Source organism: Tamandua tetradactyla, chromosome 14, assembly GCF_023851605.1.
Source record: "Tamandua tetradactyla isolate mTamTet1 chromosome 14, mTamTet1.pri, whole genome shotgun sequence".
Classification (NCBI taxonomy): domain Eukaryota; kingdom Metazoa; phylum Chordata; class Mammalia; order Pilosa; family Myrmecophagidae; genus Tamandua; species Tamandua tetradactyla.
The window spans coordinates 56003379-56025990 of NC_135340.1; the positions used below are offsets into that span (position 1 = coordinate 56003379).

A 22612-nucleotide genomic window follows, 5' to 3' on the forward strand; every position below is an offset into this window, starting at 1 on the left:
TCAAGACTGCAATGGCATACCACCTCACACCTATTACACAAGAATGGCTGCTATTAAAAAACAGGAAATTACAAATGTTAGAAAGGATGTGGAGAAACTGGGACACCTATGCACTGTTGACGAGGATGTATGATTTAGCTGCTATGGCACAGTCACTCAGAAAACTAAACATTGAGTTGCCTATGATTTTGCAATACCACTACTCAGTTTTTACCCAGAAGAGCTGACAGCAGTGACACAGACATCTGCACACCGATGTTCACAGCAGCATTATTCACAATAACCAAAAGATGGAAACAATCCAAGCACCAAACAACAGACGAGCAGATTAAGAAAATGTGGTATATACATATGATGGAATATTATGCAGCAGTAAGATGAAATGATATCCTAAAGCACACGACAAAATGGATGAACTTTGAAGACATAATGTTGAGTGAAATAAGGCAGAAACAAAAAGATAGATACTATATGACTCCACTTTTATGATCACGGTAAAGGTAAAATCAGAGGCTTATAATACAGAATTTGGGGTACTTAATGATAACAAAGAAGCTAGAGATGGGTGAAAGCTTCGCTAATGAGGTTGACCTTAAATGTGAGGGAATAGACAGAAGTGAAGGTGGTTCACTAGTGGCTCTGTAAGTAATATTACCAAACTGAAGGTGAACATGATTCAAAGGGGTAGTATGAACCCATGTACCCTACCAATTAGCACTACAAATATAAATAAGCTTTTCCATGAACTACTGCAAAAGGTATGAATCTGGCACAAAGACTGTATAAGTTTGGATTATAGGAGGAAAGCTGCTATTGCATGTCATAGGCTATGTTTAACAGGAAAACATCAACAGTACCACAGCAACACCAGGGGTAAATAATGGGGGCGAGGGACAAGAGTTAAGGGAAGATTTAGATTTTCTATTCGGTGAGGATGTGTTTCTTGGTTATCTTTCTCTTGGGAACAATGAAATTATTAAAATTGAGAGTGTTGATGGACTGTTGACTTTGGACATCATATATGATGCCCAACAAATGGAGGTAGCTGAAGGATGCACTGAAAGGAAAGTAGATGGCGAATGATGGTATGTACATATGACCAATACTGTACTGCTACAAAAAGGAATAAAGTTGGGAGGCACAAAACATTGTAAATGAAACTGTGGAACATCTGGTGAGGCAAAATTAGCCAGAAATAAAAGAACAAATATTGTATGGTCTCATGTAGAAAATATTTATGAGAAAATAGCCACCTAGATTCTAAGTTCTTACAGCAATCACACTTAGCCCGGAGAGGAAATTGTTATTTCTGGATTTTGAGAGGCTGTTTTATATATTTATAACTTGGTATTTAGATATAAGAATGAAGTCAATCAGGTCAGGATTAAGATAATTCAGAATACAGGAATAAGGAAAACACTGTATTTTAGAACTTCAAATACTCTTTGAGGCCAAAGGAAGAAAGGTTCATTTTGTTCAGAACCTAAATTTTCTGTAGCACATAATCTAAATCAACCTGTCTGGATAGATCATTAAAATAATCCAAACACAGTGAGCCAAGAAACAAATGAGGGGCTTTAACCCTCTATAGCTTACTATAATGCCTGGATACATTCCAGAGTATATTAAGCAGGTAATCAAAAAGTACTGGCAAAGTCCTTTGAGGGACTGAAGAAAAAATATGGAACTATTAAACTTTATCACCAGAGAAACCTCTAGTACTGTGTCAAACATTAGGGACACACAAATCAATAGGCCAAGCCCTTGATCTCGAGGCTTACTCTTGTGAAGCTTAAGTATGTAGTGAAGAAGCTTAGCCTACCTATAGGATACCTAAAAGTTACTTCTGGAGGATATCCTTTGTTGCTGAGATGTGGCCTCTCTCTCTCTCTCTCTAAGTCTGACTCTGCAAGTGAATCCATTTCCCTCTCCCCTACATGGGACATGACATCCAGGGGTGAATGTCTCCCTGGAGGCATGAGAGATGACTCCCAGAGATAAGCCTGGCCCTGGTCCCAGGGGATTAACAATGCCATCCTGAAGGAAAGGGGGAAAAGAAGTGTAACACATAAGGTTATGGGCTGAGAGAGTTCAAATGGAGCAAGAGGCTGCTATGGAGGTCTCTCTTATGCACGCTTCAGTTAGACATTGCTACCTGTCACAGCTTGCTAATGCTAAAGAACAATCCTAAACCAATCTTAAAGGACACCTAGGGCATTGTGTAAAATTCTACAAAACTTCCATGCCTTAGGGTAACTTTCCAGAAACCTACAACCTACAGATGGGTCCCTGTACCAGAAAAGTCCTGAAAAGCAGAGGGCCCAGCCTCTGGAGAACATTAACTAGTTCCATCCTCCTATCCTATTTTATTGATAGACCCTTTCAACATGAAAAAGTTAGAATGGACATAGCCCAAATATCCCTAAAGAGTGGAAGAAAGATCAAAGGTGATGGTGGAGTTATACAAAGAAGGTAGGGTTTAACAAATGAGTATGATTGCTATCATTATTCTGATATTTCTTTTAGTCTCCAGTACCTTAGAGTAGCTAGAAGTAAAAACCTAAAATTGTGGAATTGTAACCCATATCAAACTCTGCCACCTGTTCTGTAACTAATCGTTGAGGTTTGCTTTGAAGTTTATTCCTTTTCTGCATATATGTTATTTTTCAAAAAAAAAAAAGAGAGAAGTATTACAGAGAAGACAGGATTTAACAGATGAGTAAGACTGCTGAATCATTATGCTGATATTTCTGTTGATTTACAGTGTCTTGAAGCAGCTAGAAGAAAAAACCTAAAATTGCAGACCTGTAACCCATACCAAACTTTAAACTCTGTTCTGTAATTGCTTGTTAAAATGCACTTGGAAATTTATTGCTTTTCATATTTCACAATAAAACAAAGTTTTAAAAAAAAGTGTGGATGGGTGCTATCTCAAAAAAATATATATTGGTAGAGTTTCTTGAGGGTCCAAAGCAAGGAGGATGGGAGAATATATATACAGAGAGAGAGAGAGAGAGATGGAACTATTAAACTTTCCCATCTGGGAAACCCCAGGTACCCTCTCAACCAGTGGGGACTTCCATGAAAATAGGCCAGGTCCTTGATTTTGAGGCTTGACCTTATGAAACTTCGTAGTGGAGAGGCTAAGATCATCTGTAAAAAGGCCTAAGTGGTGCTTCCAGGAAACCACTTTGTTGCTCAGATGTAGCATCTCTCTCTATATGTACAACTCTTCAAGGAAAATCATAACCCTACCCCTATATGGGGCCAAAGGGGTGAAAGTCTCCCTGACAACATGCGGTGTGACTCCCCAGGATGAGTCTGGCCCTGGCACAATGAACTGACAACACCTTCTGGACCAAAAGGGGGAAAAGTTATGTAATAAAGTACGTGATCAGTAGCTAAGAGATACCGAATACAGTCAAGAGGCTATTCCAGAGGCTACTCTTATGTAAGCCTCAGTTAGATGGTATTAATTGCCATGGTTTGCTAAACCCCGATCAACATCACTCCTGTTGACTTAAGAAAACCTAGTGCTCTTAACTGAGACTTCATAAAAGTTCCATGCACTAGGATTGCCTTCCTGGAACATATAATTCTGGGAGGGTTTCTAAATCAGATAAATCCTAAAACTGAGAGGGACCAGCCTCTCCAAGAATTTCAATTAATTTCATCCCCCTATCCTTTAGTATGGACACCAATTCTCAACATGAAAAAGTCAGAACAGGCATTGCCTAAAGATCCCGATAGATTGGGAGAATGAGTAAAGGAGAAAGAAGAGGCATAAAAGAGAAAATTTAACAAACGAGTATGGCTGCTGAATCACTATATTAATGTATCTTCTAGCTTCCAGTGTTTTGGAGTGCCTAGAAGAAAAAAATCTAAGATAGTGGAATGGTAGTCCATGACAAACTCTGCAATTTGTTCTGTAACTACTTGTTGAAGTGTGTTTCGAAAATTATTGCTTTTTTCTTTCTTTGCTTTGTATATATATTTTACAATTTAAAAATGTTTAAAAAAGAAAAAGTTCTTTTATTAACTAATACAAACGTATAACACTAATACAAGCAGCTAGCAATAGAGGGGTACGTGGGAAATGATGAACCTCTTGCAAACTACTGACTATAGTTAACAGTAATACTTAAATACTCTTTCATCAACAGTAGAAATGTACTACAGCAATACTATGGGTCAATAATGGGGGCAAGGAATTCTAAAGCATACCTAGGGCATTACATAAGATTCTACAAAGATTCCATGTACTAGAAAAACTCCTGAAAACCTACAACCTCCAGATTGGTCCCTGGACCAGATAGGTCCTGAAATGCAGAGAGGCCAGCCCTTCCAGAACATCAACTCATTCCATCCTCCTGACCTATATTGTTGATATAGCCCCTTCCAATACGAAAAAGTTAGAATGGGCATAGACCAGATACCCCTAAAGAGAGAAAAATGGGAATGGTGCAGTTATACAAAGATGATAGGGTTTAACAAACGAGTGTGAATGCTGAATCAGTACACTGATATTTCTTTTAGTCTCCAGTACCTTAGAGTAGCTAGAAATAAAAACCTAAAATTATGGAATTGCAACCCATACCAAAGTTGAATCAGTACACTGATATTTCTTTTAGTCTCCAGTACCTTAGAGTAGCTAGAAATAAAAACCTAAAATTGTGGAATTGCAACCCATACCAAACTCTGAAATCTGCTCTACACCTAACTGTTGTGATGTACTCGAAATTTACTGCTTTTATGCGTATATATATTATCTAAAGAGAAGGCGGCATCTAACAAAAAAAATAGGATTTAACAAATGAGTATGACTGCCGAATCATTATATTGATATTTCTGTTGGTCTCCAGTGTCTTAGAGCAGTTAGAAGAAATAGCAAAAAATTGTGGAACTGCATGCAACTCACACCAAACTTAAAAATCTGTTCTATAACTACTTGTCAAAGTGTACTTGGACATTTATTGCTTTTTTATATATGTTTCATTTCACAATAAAAATTAAAAAAAAAAAAAAAGCTAGGGTTGTGGAATTGCGACCCATACCAAACTCTGAAATTTGCTCTTCAACTAATTGTTGTAGTGTGCTTTGAAATTTGTTGCTTTTGTTTACATGTTATTTTCCACAAAAAAAAGAGAAAAAGTCAGCTGTGATGATAAAAAAACATATATATATCCCTTGTAGCCTCAAGTGTTATGGAGCAGCAAGAAGGAAAAAACAGCCCATGACAAACTCTGGGATCTGTTCTGTAACTACTTGTTGAAGAGAGCTTTGAAAATTTTTGCCTTTTTCTTTCTTCATTTTGTATATATATTACACAATTAAAAAGAAGTTAAAAACAAAACAAAACAAAAGCAAAAAAATAATGGGGACAGGGATAATGGGTATGGGAGGATCTGGGTTTTCTTTCTTATTTTTATTTCTTTTCTGGGGTACTGAAAATATTTCAAAATACACAACTATTTGATGCTACGGTGAGCCAGTCATTGTATACTTCAAATGGCTTGAATGGTATATAAATAAATCTCAAGAGAATCGCACGTAAATAAAACAAAAAAGATTATCCCCAACCAGGTTCAAACAAGAAGCCAAATGGAGAAGCAAGTGTCACACTGGTGGAGGCAGAAGAGAAGTGGTCTAGTTCTGGACGTGGCAGTGACCACCACCATCTGTCACCTCAGCTCTGACATCAGCAGTCCGTTGCCCATGTCCTGCTACCCATCTCCTCCTTGGTGAACTCCACTTCCCGGTCCTGCCACCTCTGTGCCCTGTTCTTGTCACTGGCTTTTTCCCCCCATGGATCTGGTTGGAGAGGCATCCCCTGAGCCCTGGCCTGCAGCAGCCTGGGGACCCAGCAAGTGTCCATGGGCTACCCCTCAAAATAAAATATTGCTCCTTGGCTGATGTAATGAGTAAACAGTTGGCTAACAAATTGCAATTAGAAGAAGTTGCAACTCTTCTTGAAGTTGTTGTTACTGAAAGGCCATTCATTACTGGAGAAAACATTGATACCTCCAGCAACCTAATGTTAGTTCAGATACTAGAGGTGGAATTTGCCAGAGAATATGATGCACAGCTTAGCCATGAAGAAAAAAAATTCAACGGAGATAGCAAAGTTTCCATTTTCTTTGAAAATTATTGAAAAGTGCATTCTTATGAAGATAGTGATACTTCTGAAGATGAGGTTGACTGGCAGAGATCATGATGATCCCTACATACCAGCAAAACTGGTTCCTATTCCAAAAAAGGGTTTTATTGGAGAAGGAAAAGACATAACCACCAAAAATGATAAAGTAGTGTGTGGACAAAGGACACAGCAGAATGGAAAATTTTGTACCTGGGTTTCAGATAGGATATGCAACTGGAATGGATTTAAAAGTATCAAACCATGTCATCAATGCTTTAAAACAACATGCCTATTCAGAAGAACACTGAAGTACCCACCTCCATGAGAAAAAGGAGCACCCTACTGCAAAAAAAAAAGTTGATTCTAAGACCCACTTACTTATGTATAAAATGATCAACTCTGGAATGCTGGAGACAATCATTGGCTGTATTAGTACAGGAAAGGAATTTGTTGTCTTTCATTGGTATGGAGGAAGCATGGAGAATGCAAAGGAAGATAGTAAAGTCATACCTACAGAATGTGCCATCAAAGTATTTAAAACAACTCTTAATGAGTTTAAGAATCAAAACAAGTATATTAAAGATGACTTTAGGTTTAAAGATCATTTCAGCAAATTAAATCCATAAAAGATTACCCTCATGTGGGCAGAAAAAGAAATGCACACTCTCACAAGAATGTAGAGAGCTGGAATTCCTTGCCCAACAATCCTAAAGCTCAAGAAACACATTTTAGTTATATTTTTTATTGGCCGTAATCAACTTCATCCCCTAAATTAAAAGAAGTAAAACTCAGTAGTGATCAAAGAAGCCTACTATCAAACTTTTCAAGTCTGGCTGATTGATGTCAGTCAGTCTGTGGAACCAGCCCATCCCCACAACCTGGAGTTCTTATTCTGAGACTAGGAATGTCTCTCACAGTTTTTCCAGAAAACAGGAGTAAAGGAAGCCCTTGGTGAAAGAGAACTCTTCAATGCTGTTTCAGGCTTAAACATCTCAACAGATAATGAACAGATAATTTCTTAGCTGAAACAGCTTGGGAGAAAATGAATGAAGATCATGTCCAGAAAAATGGAAGAGAGGCTGCTTCATTTTTAAAAGATGATGGGGGCCCACCAGTACTGTATGAGGAGTAACACCGTTGCCTTTGAATGTTAACACAATGGAGATTGTCAGTTTTGCCAATAGCAAAGGAAACATGAGGACTGCACAATGGTGCTTCTGTGTTTTGTTTGTTTTTTCCTTGAAACCCATGTGCCAGATGTCTGGAAGTTTTAGCTTGGTACCAAGAGAACAGAATGTTACTACCTCTCATTTTATGAACAAAATAATATAATTCTTTGAGAACTAAAGGTTATCTAGCTAAAACAGACCTGATTTTTTTCTCTCTCTCTCTTTTTTTTATTTGCATGGGCAGGCACCTGGAATCAAACCCAGGTCTCTGGCATGGCAGGCGAGAACTCGGCCTCCTGAGCCACCGTGGCCCACCCTCAAACCTGATTTTACATGATTTATGGTATAAAATGTTTTGATGAGAATTCTTTAAACTTAGGTAACATTTCCAAATGTGGAAGGAATAGGTGTTTGGGAGAGCGGATTTTCATTATAAATTATTTGCTTTTTTCACCTCCCCGTTCTGTGATGCATCTTTCCTCAAATATTTTGTTGGCCTAAAGTCAGCCCTTCTCAGATCTTTTTCTAGACAAAAATTTCTTCTCTTGTAGTTGAGTATTACAAATGGAAATGTGATTTCAGAATGACTAACAGAAATAGAACTAAGCAATGCTGTATTGGAACATTATGAAAATGAACTGAATTCTGCTTTTTTTCCATACTAAAATCAAAGGAAAGGCATCATGGGCTTCTGAAAGAGATAAAGAATTAAGAACTTCTTAACTATCCAATTTTTTTTTTTTTATTTAACTTTCAGCTTTTCTACGTTCATGTAAAATGGTTAAGATGTAATTCATGATGTAGTTCTCCAAATTTATAATGAAAACAATGCTTCTGGAAGGACAGAATTTAAGACTTAACCATGTTTGATAAATCTTAATGAAATCAAAAAAGTTCAGTCCACTTTTCAGTCAGACTATATACTTATTGATTTTTGAGAGAAATGTGGCAAGCTAATAAAAAATATTTAAGTAAGCAAACGAGGCAAAGTCTACATAAAGCAACTTGGGCATCAAATTAGCCAGCTAATTTGAACTATCTGATCTTATTTTTAATAATGTTAGTACTGGCTGGACTCTACTTCTAAGAAAAAAAAGCAAGTATTGCACTTTTCCCAATAGCTTTCTTAGGACTAAAGCTCACTTATCAACAGTGTTATGACCCTTCTTATTACTGAAATCAGATTGGAAACATTAAAACCAAAACTTTCTGTATGATAACGCAAAGTAAAAACCTAAACATCACTAAATTTGAAAGCTTCTCCTCTAACATAATTTTTTAAATGCCTAATATGTTCTTTACAGAAAAAAAATTATTTCTACTTCTGTTATAAACTTTTAACTTCATTTCAGAGAAGTGTAGCTATTCATTACATTTCTGAAAAGTTCACTACTCTGAAACAAAGATTAGATGATTGATGCTTACTGGCTTTACATAAATTTCAGAGAACTATCTAATTTTTAAACCTTTAACTATTTAAAATTTTGCTTTGTTTCATTTTCTAACATACTCTGACAGTAGCAAGCCGTTGGAGTGTAGCATTCTTAGAGTAGGCTATGAACATGCTTTTTAAATAATTAAAAATTGAGATCATTAAAATAAAAGCCAAATGTCCAGCCTATTTATAATTCAGCAAAACCATATTCCACACTAGGAGATTTTACTGGACTCTCTTGTAACCCAAAGAACCCATATATTGTGCTTCTCATCCCCATGCAGATCGTGCAGCCATCAGAGACAACAAACACTGGAGGTAAGGTAAGGGAGATGATACAAAACCTGTTTTCAATCATGAAAAAAAAAAAAAAGGATATTCGCCCCAGAATGCAACTTTCTGTAGTTGGAACTGGAAATTGGAACTCTTCTACATGGCTGAGAATGTACCATGGTGCAGTTGCTTTGGAAAACAATTTGGGAGTTCTTCAAAATGTTTAACATAAAGTCACCATATGACCAGATAATTCCACTTTTATTACCCAAGAAAAACGAAAACATACATCATCATAAAAACTTGTATGCAATGTTCATAGCAAAAACTTATATCTCAACAATGTTATGTTAAAAAAATTCTCAAGAGCTTTAGTAAATTAAAGAAGATACAAAATCAATATTTAAGAATGAAAAAGGGTACAGATACAGATTTTTTAAAAAGCAAAGAAAATTTTAAAACGTTAATAAATTTTAAATCTCATTTAAATTTCTCTAAAAATAAAACAAAACATTTTTTGATTCAAAGAAACCTGGAAAACCTAAGTACTCTTATTATTACTAATGGAAATAAATCAATTATTTCAAAATTCTAAGTCAATTGTTTAAAATTTACCTATAAACAGTGTCGGAGACCTGGGTTCAATCCCTGGAGCCTGTCCATGCCAAAAAAAATTAACTCTAAACAAAACAAAACAAAACATTTCTCCCAAATAGTATTACTATTACTCCCAAATAGTTCTACTAAACATTCAAGGAATGGATAGTTTTCCTATTTCACATAAACTGTTCCAAAGAATTAAAAAAAAAAAAGACAGCACACTCCTTATTTCATTGAATAAGAGTAGCAAAACCTGGATGCCAAAACCAATGGAAGCCAGTATGAGAAAAGAAAATTACAGGCCAAACACATCTGAACACAGACTATAAATTACTAGAAAAACAGAAGCCATGAATGTGTATGTATATGAGTGTGAGTGAAGATGTGTATTTATGGATTAAAGTCAAGTAGTGGTATTTTAAAAACTCAAGGATAGGTAGCATAACAAAACAACTTAATACAAGGCACTGAAGTTACAGATTAAACGAAAGAATCTATATGATCATTTTAACTGATAAAATTGAAACATTTGATAAAATTGCACACATTCTTAATAATAAAAAGTCAATTACTCATAGTAAAGTAGAAATAGAAAGGAACAACCTTAACCAAATAAAGAGTATTTTGAAAAAATAACTAAGCAAATGTCATACTTAATGGTGAAATGTACCAATATAGCCAGTAAAGTCAAAAAAAAGATAATAAGGGATGCCACCATTGTTTCTGCCAATACTATATGTGGGAAACCATGGGAGGGAAGGAAATGGCTAATCTTCTATGTATCATTCCAATTTTAATATATAAGAAAGCAAGCACAATTGACCAGGTGTTGCTAAGTGTAGTTCATAGTACTGGGCAGATGATACTAATTTAAAAAAAAAAAAAAAAGAAAAAAACACCCTTGAAAGCAAATGAAATCTAGTGTATAAAGCCTATGTAAAATGCTTTAGACTGTGCCTGGTACATACAGGACACAGAAAAAAATGTTAATTCCTCTCCCTTAATTCTGCCACTTCACAACAAATATTCATAATAAATTATACCCTCTCTAAAAGTAATTTTACACTGTCCATGAAACAACTACTCATGAAACAACTAGATTTTAACAACACAAAAGTTAAAAAGAAATGAACTGAACTTACTAGTAAAAAGACTACTTAGTGCACTTTCCTTTGATGATTCCTTTGAAGCTGAAATACCAATATGTACGATAAAAATATATGGTGCATCTTGCCAAGTTTTCAACGGTTCATGCATTGTCTAGAGGGGAAAAAGAGATCAAACTGTCAAGACTTAATAATTTAAAACACAGGCCAATAATAATAAGAAAATTTTGCTCTAGAAATTTTCTGAGCTATGGCAGATTCCTTCACTTTTATCCATTAAAACAGTACACACAACAAAACAGATATCTCAGGTATACAATAAGGTAGGTCAGATAATAAATTACTGAAGGCCAAGATATCTCACATCTTGTTAAACACAAAACCATGCATTTTACTATTTCTATTATCTGCGAAACCCCAACTAAATCCTTTAAACTGAATCTGTGTTTAGCTAAACCACCCAGGATATTAGGTTATCTTTTACACAGATGTCCTTACAAACTAAGGAGAGCAATTAAATCACTTTAAAAGAAAATCCATAATGACATTAGTAAAGATGAATTATAAACACCAATTTCTGAATCTAATTCCCATTGCTAAATGCCCTCCCTATAACTAACAGAATTTCTGCTGACATAGTCCCACATGTACATCCAAAATTTAATACTGGGGTTTGAACAGTGAATAAAGAAGTATTTGCAAAGTTCCATTACGGAAATGGGGAGCAAGGGGGAAATTTCAACTTCCTCATTTGGAGAATTCCTGACATTCTCACAAGCAGTGGGGACAACAAAATCAATAGGATGAGGGTGCACGGGTAGTTTAGTGGTTAGAATGCCCGCCTTCCATGAGGGAGACCCGGGTTCGGTTCCCAGACCATGCACCCCCCAAAAAAAATCAATAGGATGAGCCCTCAATCTTGGGGTTTGTTCATAGGAAACTTTTCCCCTCAAAGGATAGCTAAACCTACTTAAAATGAGGCCTACGAGTCACCCCCAGAGAAGCTCTTTTCTTGCTCATATGTGGCCTATCTCGTTCAGCCAACACGGCAAGCAAACTCACTACTCTTCCCCCCATATGTGTGGGACATGACTTCCAAAGGTATAACTCTCCCTGGCAACGTGGGACAGAAATCCTAGAATGAGCTGGGACTCAGCAGCGTCAAGGGATTGAGAAAACCTTCTTGGCTGAAAGGGGGAAAAGAGAAACGAGGCAAAATAAAGTGTCAGTGGCTGAGAGATTTCAAACAGTCAAGAGGTTATCATGAAGGTTATTCTAATTCATTTTATAGATATCCCCCTTTTAGTTTAAGGTGTATTAGACAGGCTAGAGGGAAGTGCCTAAAATTGTAGAGCTGTGTTCCAGTAGCCATGTTTCTTGAAGATGATTGTATAATGATATAGCTTTTGCAATGTGATTGTGTGATTGTGAAAACCTTGTGTCTGATGCTCCTTTTATCTATGGTATGGACAGATGAGTAAAACATATGGATTAAAAATAAATAAATAATAGGGGGGACAAATGTTACAATAAATTGAGTAGACTGAAATACTAGTAATCAATGAAAAGGAGTGGTAAGGGGTATAGGAAAAAAATAGGGGGAATAAAGGTTAAAATATACTGGGTAGGTGGAAATACTAGTGGTTAACGAGAGGGAGGGGTAAGGGGTATGGTATGTATGAGTTTTTTCTTTTTATTTCTTTTTCTGGAGTGATGCAAAAGGTCTAAGAAATGACCATGGTGACTATATACAACTATGTGATGATACTGTAAGCCACTAATTATACACCAAGTATGGAACGTTCATATGTTAAGAATGTTCGTGTTTGTATGTTGTTTTATCAATAAAAATGCTTAAAAAAAAGAAGGCAGCACAGGAAAAAAAAAACTTAATCCTGGGTAAGTATATGTGTAGAGCAAGAATCACTGCCCCTAGAAGTTTAAGAAGTCAAGTCAACACCCTCCATGTTTATAGAACTTGTTAATCTGGAAGAATTTGATCCTTCAACATCAGTAAGTTTACGCATAGCTCTAGCAAAACCCCATCAAAGAACTTGTTGCCATACATGCTAGGGATGAACTACAGATGTTCACAACCATAAGACTAAGGTACAAAGAGAAAGAAGAGGGACCCAGAAAATGACTGGTTTCTTTTTCCTAATGTCTCAGAGGTGGTACTGACTTAAAATTTGCAATTTATCTTCTGTTCTTAAAAGGAAATTACCCAGAGATTTCTGGACAAGCTATTGTGGTGATCTGAAGTTTGCATGCATCTCCCCAAAAAACATGTTCTTAAATCTAATCCATTCCTATGGGTGTAAACTCATTGTCAGTAGGACCTTTTGAGGATGCTACTTCAATTACAGTGTGACCCACCTCATTCAGGACGGATCTTATTCCTATTACTGAAGTCCTTTATAAGTGGAATGAAATTCAGAAAAATAAAAAACAAGCCCTGGAAGTAAGAAGGTAAAATCAATGAAACTTGGAAAAGTATGGAGACAAGCAGACACCACCATGTAGCCGGCCATGTGCAGAGGTGCTGAGCATTGTCTTTGGGACAAGAGCATCACCTTGATAAAGCCTTAATTTCAACGTTTTCCTCAGCCTCAAAACCATAAGCTAATAAATTCCCTTTGTTCAAGCCAAACCATTTCATGGCATCTGCTTTAAGCAGGCTAGAAAGTAAAACTACCACATTCACCCATGAAACCCCTCAAAGCAGATACCAAATCTCACACATTTATGCATTTTCCTGGAAAGCTATTTCTTTACTCAACTGTCAAATGGTTCCACAGCCCAAGAAAAGACTAAAGAACTATTCAAAAATTGTATTCCCATGATACAAATCCGAAGTGTCAAAAGAGACTAAACAATACTTCAGCTATACATTTATTAGTTTACTTTAATAACAAAAGAATGTAAATAACATGCTCTTTATCAGGTTGAAGAAGTTCCCTTATAGTCCTAGTCTGCTAGTTGCTTTTTATCATCAAACGGTGTTGTTCAATTTTGTCAAATGTTTTTCTACATCTACTGAGAGGATTGTATGGTCTTTATGTTTCATTCTATTAATGAGGTATATTACATTGATTTATTTTCATATGCTGAACCACCCCTTGCATCCCTGGGATAAATCTGTTGGTTATGATGCATAATTCTCTTAATATAATGCCTGATTTGATTTGTAATATTCTTCTGAATATTTTTATTTTATCTTTTTTTTCTTTATCTGCCTTCAGATGCCTGGCTCTAAATTGTTAATTCTATTAAATGTTTGGAAGAATTTACAACTGAAGACATCTGGTCCTGGCTTTTCTCTGCTGGGACTTTTCTGATTTACATTCTTTAGTTGTAGGACTGATGAGATTTTCTATTACTTCTTGAGTAAGTTTTGGGTAATGTGCATTTTTCCAGAAATTTCTCCATTTCATCTAGATTATTACCTAATTTGTTGATGCACAATCATTCATAATATTCTTATAATTCTTTCATTTTCTGTAAGATCTGTAGTAATGTCCACACTTTCATTTCTGAATTTAGTTATCTGTGTCTCCTCTCTTTTGTTCCTGGTCATTCTAAAGGCTTACCCATTTTGTTGATCTGTTGGTAGAACCAATTTTTGGTTGCAATGATTCCCTATTGATTTTCTATTTACTTTCTCATTCGTCTCTTCTCTAAGATTTATTATTTCTTTCCTTCTGCTAGCTTCGGGCATAGCCTGCTTTTCTTTGTCCACTTCCTTAAGATATAAAGTTAGGTTTGGGTTTAGAGTATTTCTTCTTTTTTAAATTTCCCTCTGAGCACTGCTTTCTTTGAATCCTTTAAGTTTTATGTTGTTTTCCTTTCCCATCATCTCAAAAGAATTTTCAAGTATCACTTCTAACATCTTTGGCCTATTGGTTGTTTAAAAATGCTTTGCAAATGTCCACATATTTCAGAATTTTCTAGTTCTCTTTCTGTCATTTACTTTCACCACACTGTAGTCAGAGATGCAAATTATGTAGTTTGCATAATTTCAATCTTTTTAAATGCACTGAGACTGGTTCTGTGGTTTAACACACAGTCTATCATGGAGACTGCTCCTTGCACACTTAAGTGGAATATATAGTCTGTCATTTTGGGGTGGAATATTTTATGTATGTCTGTGATGTCTAGCTGGTGTTGTTCAGGGCATCTGTTCTAGTTTGCTAGCTGCCAGAATGCAATATACCAGAAACAGAATGGCTTTTAAAAAGGGGATTTAATAAGTTGCTAATTTACAGTTCTAAGGTCAAGAAAATGTCCCAATTAAAGCAAGTCTATAGAAATGTCCAATCTAAGGCATCCAGGGAAAGATAAATTGGTTCAAAAAGGACAATGATGTTCAACATTTCTCTCTCAGTTGGAAGAACATGTGGCAAACATGGCAGCATCTGCTGGCTTTCTCGTAGCTCTACCAAGAGGGACTCTCTCCAGAATGTTTCCTCTTTTCAAGGATTCCAGTAAGCAACTCTACCTTCAATGGGTGGAGACACACCTCCATGGAAATTATCTAATCAGAAGTTACCATCCACAATTGGGTGGGTCACATTTCCATGGAAACAATCTAAATGCTTCCACCCAGAAATGTTGAATGAGGATTAAAGGACATGGCTTTTCTGAGGTCCACCACATATTCAAACTGGCACAGCATCTCTCTCTCTCTTTTTTTAATCTGCCTAGTTGTTCTACTCATTACTGAAAGCAGAGTATTAAAGTCTCCAAGTAGTTATAGAACTATTTCTTCCTTCAATTCTATTGATCTTGCTTCCTATGTTTTGAGGCTCTATTTTCAGATGTGTATATGTTTATGATCATATCTTCTTTACATACTGACCCTTTCGTCGTCCTGTCTCTTGTAACAATTTTTTACTTAAAGTCACTTTTAATATTAGTATAGCCATACCTTCTCTTTTTCAGTTACCATTTCCATGGAATACCTTTTTCATCTGTCCTAGTTTGTTAAGTGCTGGAATGTGATATACCAGAAACAGAACAGTTCTTATTTATTTATTTATTTATTTATTTATTTATTTATTTATTTTACATGGACAGACACCAGGAATCGAACCCAGGTGCTAGCTTACAGTTTTAAGGCCATGAAAATGTCCCAATTAAAGCAAGTCTATAAAAATGTCCAATTAAGACACCAAAAAGAGGTTACCTTCACTGAAGAAAGGCCGATGTGCCCTCCCTCTCTCTTAGCTGGGAGGGCACAATGTGAACACGGAGATGTCTGGTAGCTTTCTCTCCAGGCTTGTTTCATGAAGCTCCCCTGGGGACGTTTTCCTTTTTCATCTCCAAAGGTTTCTGGCTGCATGGGCTCTCACAGTTCTCATCGCTCTGTCATGGCTCTGCTCTCTTAGAATCTCAGGCCTTTCCCAAAATGCTTCCTCTTTTAAAGGATCTCGATAAACTAATCAAGACACACCTGGAATGGGTGGAGTTACATCTCCCTCTAATTAATACCCACAACTGGATGAGTCACATCTCTTAGAGATAATTAAATCAAGCTTCCAACCTAAAGTACAGAATAGGGATTAAAACAAACAGTTGCTCCCACAAGACTGGATCAGGATTAAAACATGACTTCTAGAGGATGTAATCCTTTCAAAGCAGCACACAATCCTTTCACTTCCAATGCACTAGCGACTTTGATCTAAAGTGTCTCTTATAGATAGCATATAGATGGATCAATGCTTTTAACCCATTCTGCCAATCTTTGCCTTTCATATAGCAGCTTTGTCCCATTTAGATTTAAGCTAATTACATTTTACTACTGGTGTTCTCTAAGTCGCATCATTTTGGTTCTTCACTATCTTCACTACTGCCCTAAATTCACTGATTTTTTAATTAATTGATTTTTTTCTAGTGAATTGTTCTGTTACCCTGTTACTTCCTTATCTGTACGTTATCTTCAAGTTTTTTTTTAAGAGGGTACTCTTGGGATTGCAATTAACTTCTTCACTTTATAAAAATCAAATATGGATCAATACCAACATAGTTTCAATGGTATAAAAAAAACTCCGATGTTTTACAGGTCTTCTCCCCACTTTCTGCTGTTATTGTCCCAAATTACACCTTTTTAATATGTTTGCATAAACATATTTATAATACTGCTTTATGCATTTCTTTTAAATCAAAGAGAAAAAAGTTACACACAACAATGCAAAAATATAGGCTTTATACTTATGGAGTTGCCTTACTGTTGTTCTTCATGAGACTTTGAGTTATTCTCTAATGAAAATTCATTCCAGCCTGAATGACTCCCTTTAGCATTTCTAGTAAGCCAAGTCTATTGACAGTGGACTCCCTCAGCTTTTTTTTTCTTTTTTCACATGGGCAGGCACCGGGGATTGAACCTGGGTCTCCGGAACATGGCAGGCAAGAACTCTGCGACTGAGCCATTGAGGCCCGCCCTCCCTCAGCTTTTGTTTACTGGAAGGTCTTAATTTCTCCTTCATTTCTGAAGGACAATTTTCCTGAATAAAGAAGTTTTTACAGTTTTTCTTTCAGCACTTCAAAAAATGTCATACAAGTCCTTTCTGACCTCCATAGATTCTCTTGAGAAATCAGTGGTTAATCTTATTAAGGATGTCTTATATCATCAGTGAAAGTTTTCTTGCTGCTTTCAAGATTCCCTCTCTTTGGAATTTGGTATTTTCACTATGATGTGTCCAGGCACACACCTTTTGAGACTATCCTATTTAGAGTTTTTTGAGCTTCTAGGATGTGTACATTAATGTTTTACATCAAATTTGGAAGTTTTTTGGCCATTATGTCCTCAAACATTCTTTCTGACACTTTCCCGCCTCTCCATTTGGGACTCCCATTATGCATCTGTTGGTATGCTTGACGGGTGCCTCACAGGTTTCTTAAGCTCAGTTCATTCTTCTTCATTCTTTCCTCTTTCTGCTCTTCAAACCGGACAAATCTGACTTACCTCAAACTCTTATTCTTTATTTGCCTGGTCAAATCTGTTGCTGAACCCCTTTGGTTAATTTTTCACTTCAATTATTCTACTTCTTAGCTCCAGAATTTGCTTGGCTTCTTCTGGTAATTTCTATCTTTATGTAGTGAGACAAAGAGAGCTGTGATCTCATTTACTCTTTGGTCATGGCATCCTTTAACTCACTGGGCATATTTCAGAAGAATGATTTTTAAATCTAATAAAACCAATGCCTGGGCTTCCTTGGGAACAGTATCTATTTTTTCCTATTAACAGGCTATATTTGGTTGACTCTGCATTCTGTTTTACAATGTAAGAATCTCATGCATAAGAAAATAAGTAAGTTTCCCAAGAGAAAGAGGAAGTTGTGAAGTTACATTTTGATTCTGGGGTACCTGACTTCAGAGCTCCTGCTTTTAATTACCACATTTGGTATTATTTATCCTGGCATTGATATTTAAAATGTACAATCAATTTAAACGTATATCATTTAGGATTTTATTGCAAAAATCATGGTGAAAAAGATAGTATACAAGGTATATTTATCATGACATTAATTATCGATGCCACACTTAGCAAAACTATGTTTACATCCCGTCTCCATGATATTGATACAAAAGTTGTAATTCCCCTTCAACATAACTTTCCCTAACTCCATCAGGCATTTAACATGGTGAAAACATTAAAGTTTCATAGGTAATCCAGTTATCAATGCTCTTAGAAGGATACACCACAAAAACGGTTTTGTTTCCAATATGTTTAGCTTGTATTTTGGTTTAAGCACTCCTGTGTCAAAATTACAATGATAAAAACATCACAATACAGCTTAAATTAAATGAGAAAACAGTTAAATGAATGAACAAAAGCTTTCTCTTCTATCAATTTTTCCTCAGGAAAGAGACAGTGAGAAGAACTTTCCTTCTCATGTATATATATATACATTTTTGTTTGTTTGTCTCATGTATATATATTTTTTGTATGCTGTATGACGGGGTCCCATTTCATTATTTTTCATGTGAGTATTCTGTTGCTGCAGCACCATTTGTTGAATTTTTGTTTAATTGTTTTTTTGTTTGTTTGTTTCCTTGTTTATTTGTTTGGGAAGTACATGGGCTGGGAATTGAACCCAAGTCTTCCACATGGCAGGCAAAATTCCTACAACTGAACTACCCTTGCACTCCCAGAATCCTCCACAATTTAAATATTTTATCAGAGCTTTAAAAAATAGGGTTAGGCATCCAGGGATGAAAGTCTCCCTGGCAACGTGGGAGATGACTCCCAAGGATGAATCTGGCCCTGGCACCATGGGATCAACAATTCCATCCTGACCAACAGAGGGGAAAGAACTGTAACTAATAAAGTATCAGTGGCACAGAGAGTTCAAATAAAGTTGAGAGGCTACTCTGGAGGTAACTCTTTGCAAGCTTCTGTCAGACATTGCTACCTATCATAACCTGCCATGCACTAGAGTAAGTTTCCAGAAACTTAAAACCTCCAGATGGATCCCTGAGGATCTCCGGATTACATAAGTCCTGAAACCTAGAGGGCCCAGCCTCTCGAGAACATCAGCTAGCTTCATCTCCCTATCCCATATTAGTGGCAGACCCATCCAAACACGGAAAAGTAAGAATGGCCATAGCCCAAATACCCTTAAAGAGAGGGAAAGAAAGATCAGTGGTGACGGTGGAGTTATACAGAGAAGGTAGGATTTAACAAACGGATATAACTGCAGAATCATTAAACTGCTATCTCTTTTAGTCTCCAGTATCTTGAAGTAGCTAGAAATAAAAACCTACAATTGTAGAACAGTAACCCATTCAAACCCTGAAATATGTTCTACAACTAACTGTGGTGCTGTGCTTTGAAACTTACTGCTTTTTTGTTTAAAAGTTATTTTTCAGAAAAAAACGTCAACTGTGGTGCTAAAAAAATATTTAAGCCTTCTAGCTTCCTATCTATATTCTGAGAGGATCATAAACTAACCCTTGACAAACTCTGGGATCTGTCCTGTAACCACTGCTTGAAGAGTGCTTTGAAAACTATTTTTTGTTCCTTTGTTTTGTATATATGTTATATCATACAATAAAAAAGTTTAAAAAAAGAATGGGGTCAGGGAAATGAACCTCTGAGTATCATTTAAATAGGATTATAAACTATTCTTCAAATATTCAGAAAGAAAGACCAAGGGACAGATAATTCTTTGACTTCTTTTGACTATAATCTAACTAAACATTTCTAATTAGCTGTGATATTCAACAGGTTCATCTTTCAGTAGCTCTGAGCACTAGGAACAGGAGTCAAGCTCTGAGTAAAACTTAAAAGTATGTTACACCCAGGTTCTAGTTTCAAAGTGTTGTGTACTTCAGAAAAGCCATGTCCTTTAATCCTCATTCAATACTGTATGGTGGAAATCTTTAATTAGATTGTTTCCATGGAGACTGACCCATACAATTTTGTGCACAACCTTCTGATTCATTACTTCCATGGAGATGTGACGTGCTCAATTGTGGGTGTGATCTTTTGATTAGATGGAGCTGTGACTCTACCCATTCATGATAGGTCATGATTAGTTTACTGGAGTCCTTTAAAAGGGAGACATACTAGAGAAGACATAATTGCTTCAGATCCCACAAGAGATGCAGATATTTGGAGATGCTTGGAGTGCCATTAAAAAAAGAAGACAGTTAGACGAGGGCATTTGCAGAAGGAGAGCCCAGGAGATGTCACCATGTGCCTTCCCATGAGATGCTAAGCAAGCCAGAACACAGAGCTGTGTCCTGGAGAAGCTGAGTAAATGTCCATAGATGCTTAAAGAGGAAACCACCGGCCATCAGAAGCTGAAAGCAACGGAACCAGGAACAAGGACCAGCAGATGCCAGTCACATGACTTCCCATGTGAAAGACATCAGCCTTTCTTGAGGGTTGACATCTTTCTCTGGATGCCTTAGTTTAGATCTTTTTATGGCCTTACAACAATAAACTTGTAACTTAATAAACTTTCTTTATAAAAGCCAACCCATTTCTGGTATATTGCATTTCCAGCACCATTAACAAACTAAAACAGACTAGAAGAAAGTAAAGCAAATACAAACAGATAAAATGGATATAAATGAATATTCAACTTCAACAATGACTTTTTTAATACAGTTTATAAGAACATATTGTCATTTCACCTAAGAAATTGTATAATAAAATCTGCTTTAAACAACAGCATCTTCTGCAGAATAATGTGAAAGACTTTTAAGATGTAGCATGACATTATGTATAATAGTTAAAATGTGGGAACTAAAATGTTTATCAAATGACATTTTTATTATAAAAGCCATGATGAAATGGAATACTATGCAACCAGGAAAAAGTGAGGTAATGTTCTATGTACCAATTTGGCCAAAAAACCATTTTGTTAAATAAAAGGAAAAAATTATACAACAGCACTATATATTATGATTCCATTTTGGTTAAAATGTATATGCTCTGTACCACACTGTTAGAAAATAAAATAGTAAAGAATTTTTACTTTTAAGTTATAGAACTGAAAATTAGAACAAGCATGGAGTTCTTTTGAAATAAAAAAATAAAGACTTAAAAACAAACATTACAAGAATATTCACTGCAGCATCGCTCAAAAGTGCAAGACAAGGAAACATGCAAATACAGTATGTTAACCAATTACAATGTACTTGCAGAAAAACTACTTTGCAGAAATTTAAATAATGAAGCAATACATCTTAATGAGGAAGATGTCCATCATATTGCTAAGGAAATATTAAACATGACAACTTGAGAAAGACCTGTCATTCTTGTAAGCATGGGGGACTGCCTAGTTGATGGGCCAGGTCCTCAATCTTGAGACTTGACCTTACGAAACTTATTACTGCAAAGGAGAAAGTAAGCCCATGATTATGCCTAAGAGTCAGCCCCAGAGAACTTCTTTTGTTGCTCAGACGTGGCCTCTCTTTCTAAGCCAACAAAGTAGGTAAACTCACTGCCCTCCCCACATTACATAGGACATGACTCCCAAGAATGTACATCTCCATGAGCCTGGCCCTGCCATTGTGCGATTGAGAAAAGCTTCTTGAGAAAAAAGGGGAACAGAAATGAACAAAATAAAGTTTAAGTGGCTGAGATATTTCAAATAGGGTCGTGAGGTCATTCTAGAGGTTATTTTTATGCAGTATACAGACATCTATTTTTAGTTTTTGATGTATTAGAGTAGCTAGAGAGAAATATTGATACTGTTGAACTGCAATCCAATAGCCTTGATTCTTGAAGATGATTGTGTATAACAATGTACCTTTTTTTTTTTTTTTTTTTTTTTTTTTTTTTTTTTTTTTTAAAGGAAAGACAGAGAGAAGGAAGGAAGGATAGAAGGAAGAAAGGGAAACATCTCCAAACATTTTCTTGCTTTATTGTATTTTGTTTTTCCGTTTTTGTTACATGGGCTGGGGCCGGGAATCGAACCGAGGTCCTCCGGCATAGCAGGCAAGCACTTTGCCCGCTGAGCCACCGCGGCCCGCCCAACAATGTACCTTTTAAGTGTAACCATGTGATTGTGAAAATCTTGTGACTGACATTTCCTTTTTATCCAGCATATGGACAGATGAGGAAAAAAATAAAGGCAATAAATAAATGAATAAAATAATGGGGGATGGGGTGCAAGGGTAGTTCAGTGGTAGAATTCCTGCCTGCCATGTGGGAAACCTGGGTTTGATTCCCAGCCCATGGACTTTTCCAAAACAAACAAACAAACAAAAAACCAACCAAACAACAAAAAAATTCAACAAATGTTGCTGCAATAGGGATACTCACATGGAAAGGGAATGATATGTGACCCTCACCACACAGCATAGAAAGGAAAAAATAAATAAATAAATTTATTTTTTTATTTAATGTATTTAAAAATAAATTAAATAAAATTTAATT

At 36.1% G+C, this 22612-nt stretch overlaps 1 protein-coding gene and 1 pseudogene across 5 annotated transcripts in view; one reads left to right on the top strand and one right to left on the bottom strand.

The window, feature by feature from the left end:
- The window catches only part of TMEM87A (transmembrane protein 87A), an 80642-nt gene that overhangs the window by 40749 nt on the left and 17281 nt on the right, over nt 1-22612 (bottom strand). For all 5 annotated transcript variants that reach the window (XR_013162357.1, XR_013162356.1, XM_077127565.1 and 2 more), the window contains exon 7: nt 10756-10873. Coding sequence is in view for 3 of the 5 variants with exons in the window: in XM_077127565.1 (XP_076983680.1) it covers nt 10756-10873 (118 nt within the window). In the remaining 2 variants the exon portion in view is untranslated. The remainder of the gene's footprint in view (nt 1-10755; nt 10874-22612) is intronic.
- Nucleotides 5806-7268, top strand: LOC143655974 (serine/threonine-protein kinase RIO3 pseudogene; annotated as a pseudogene).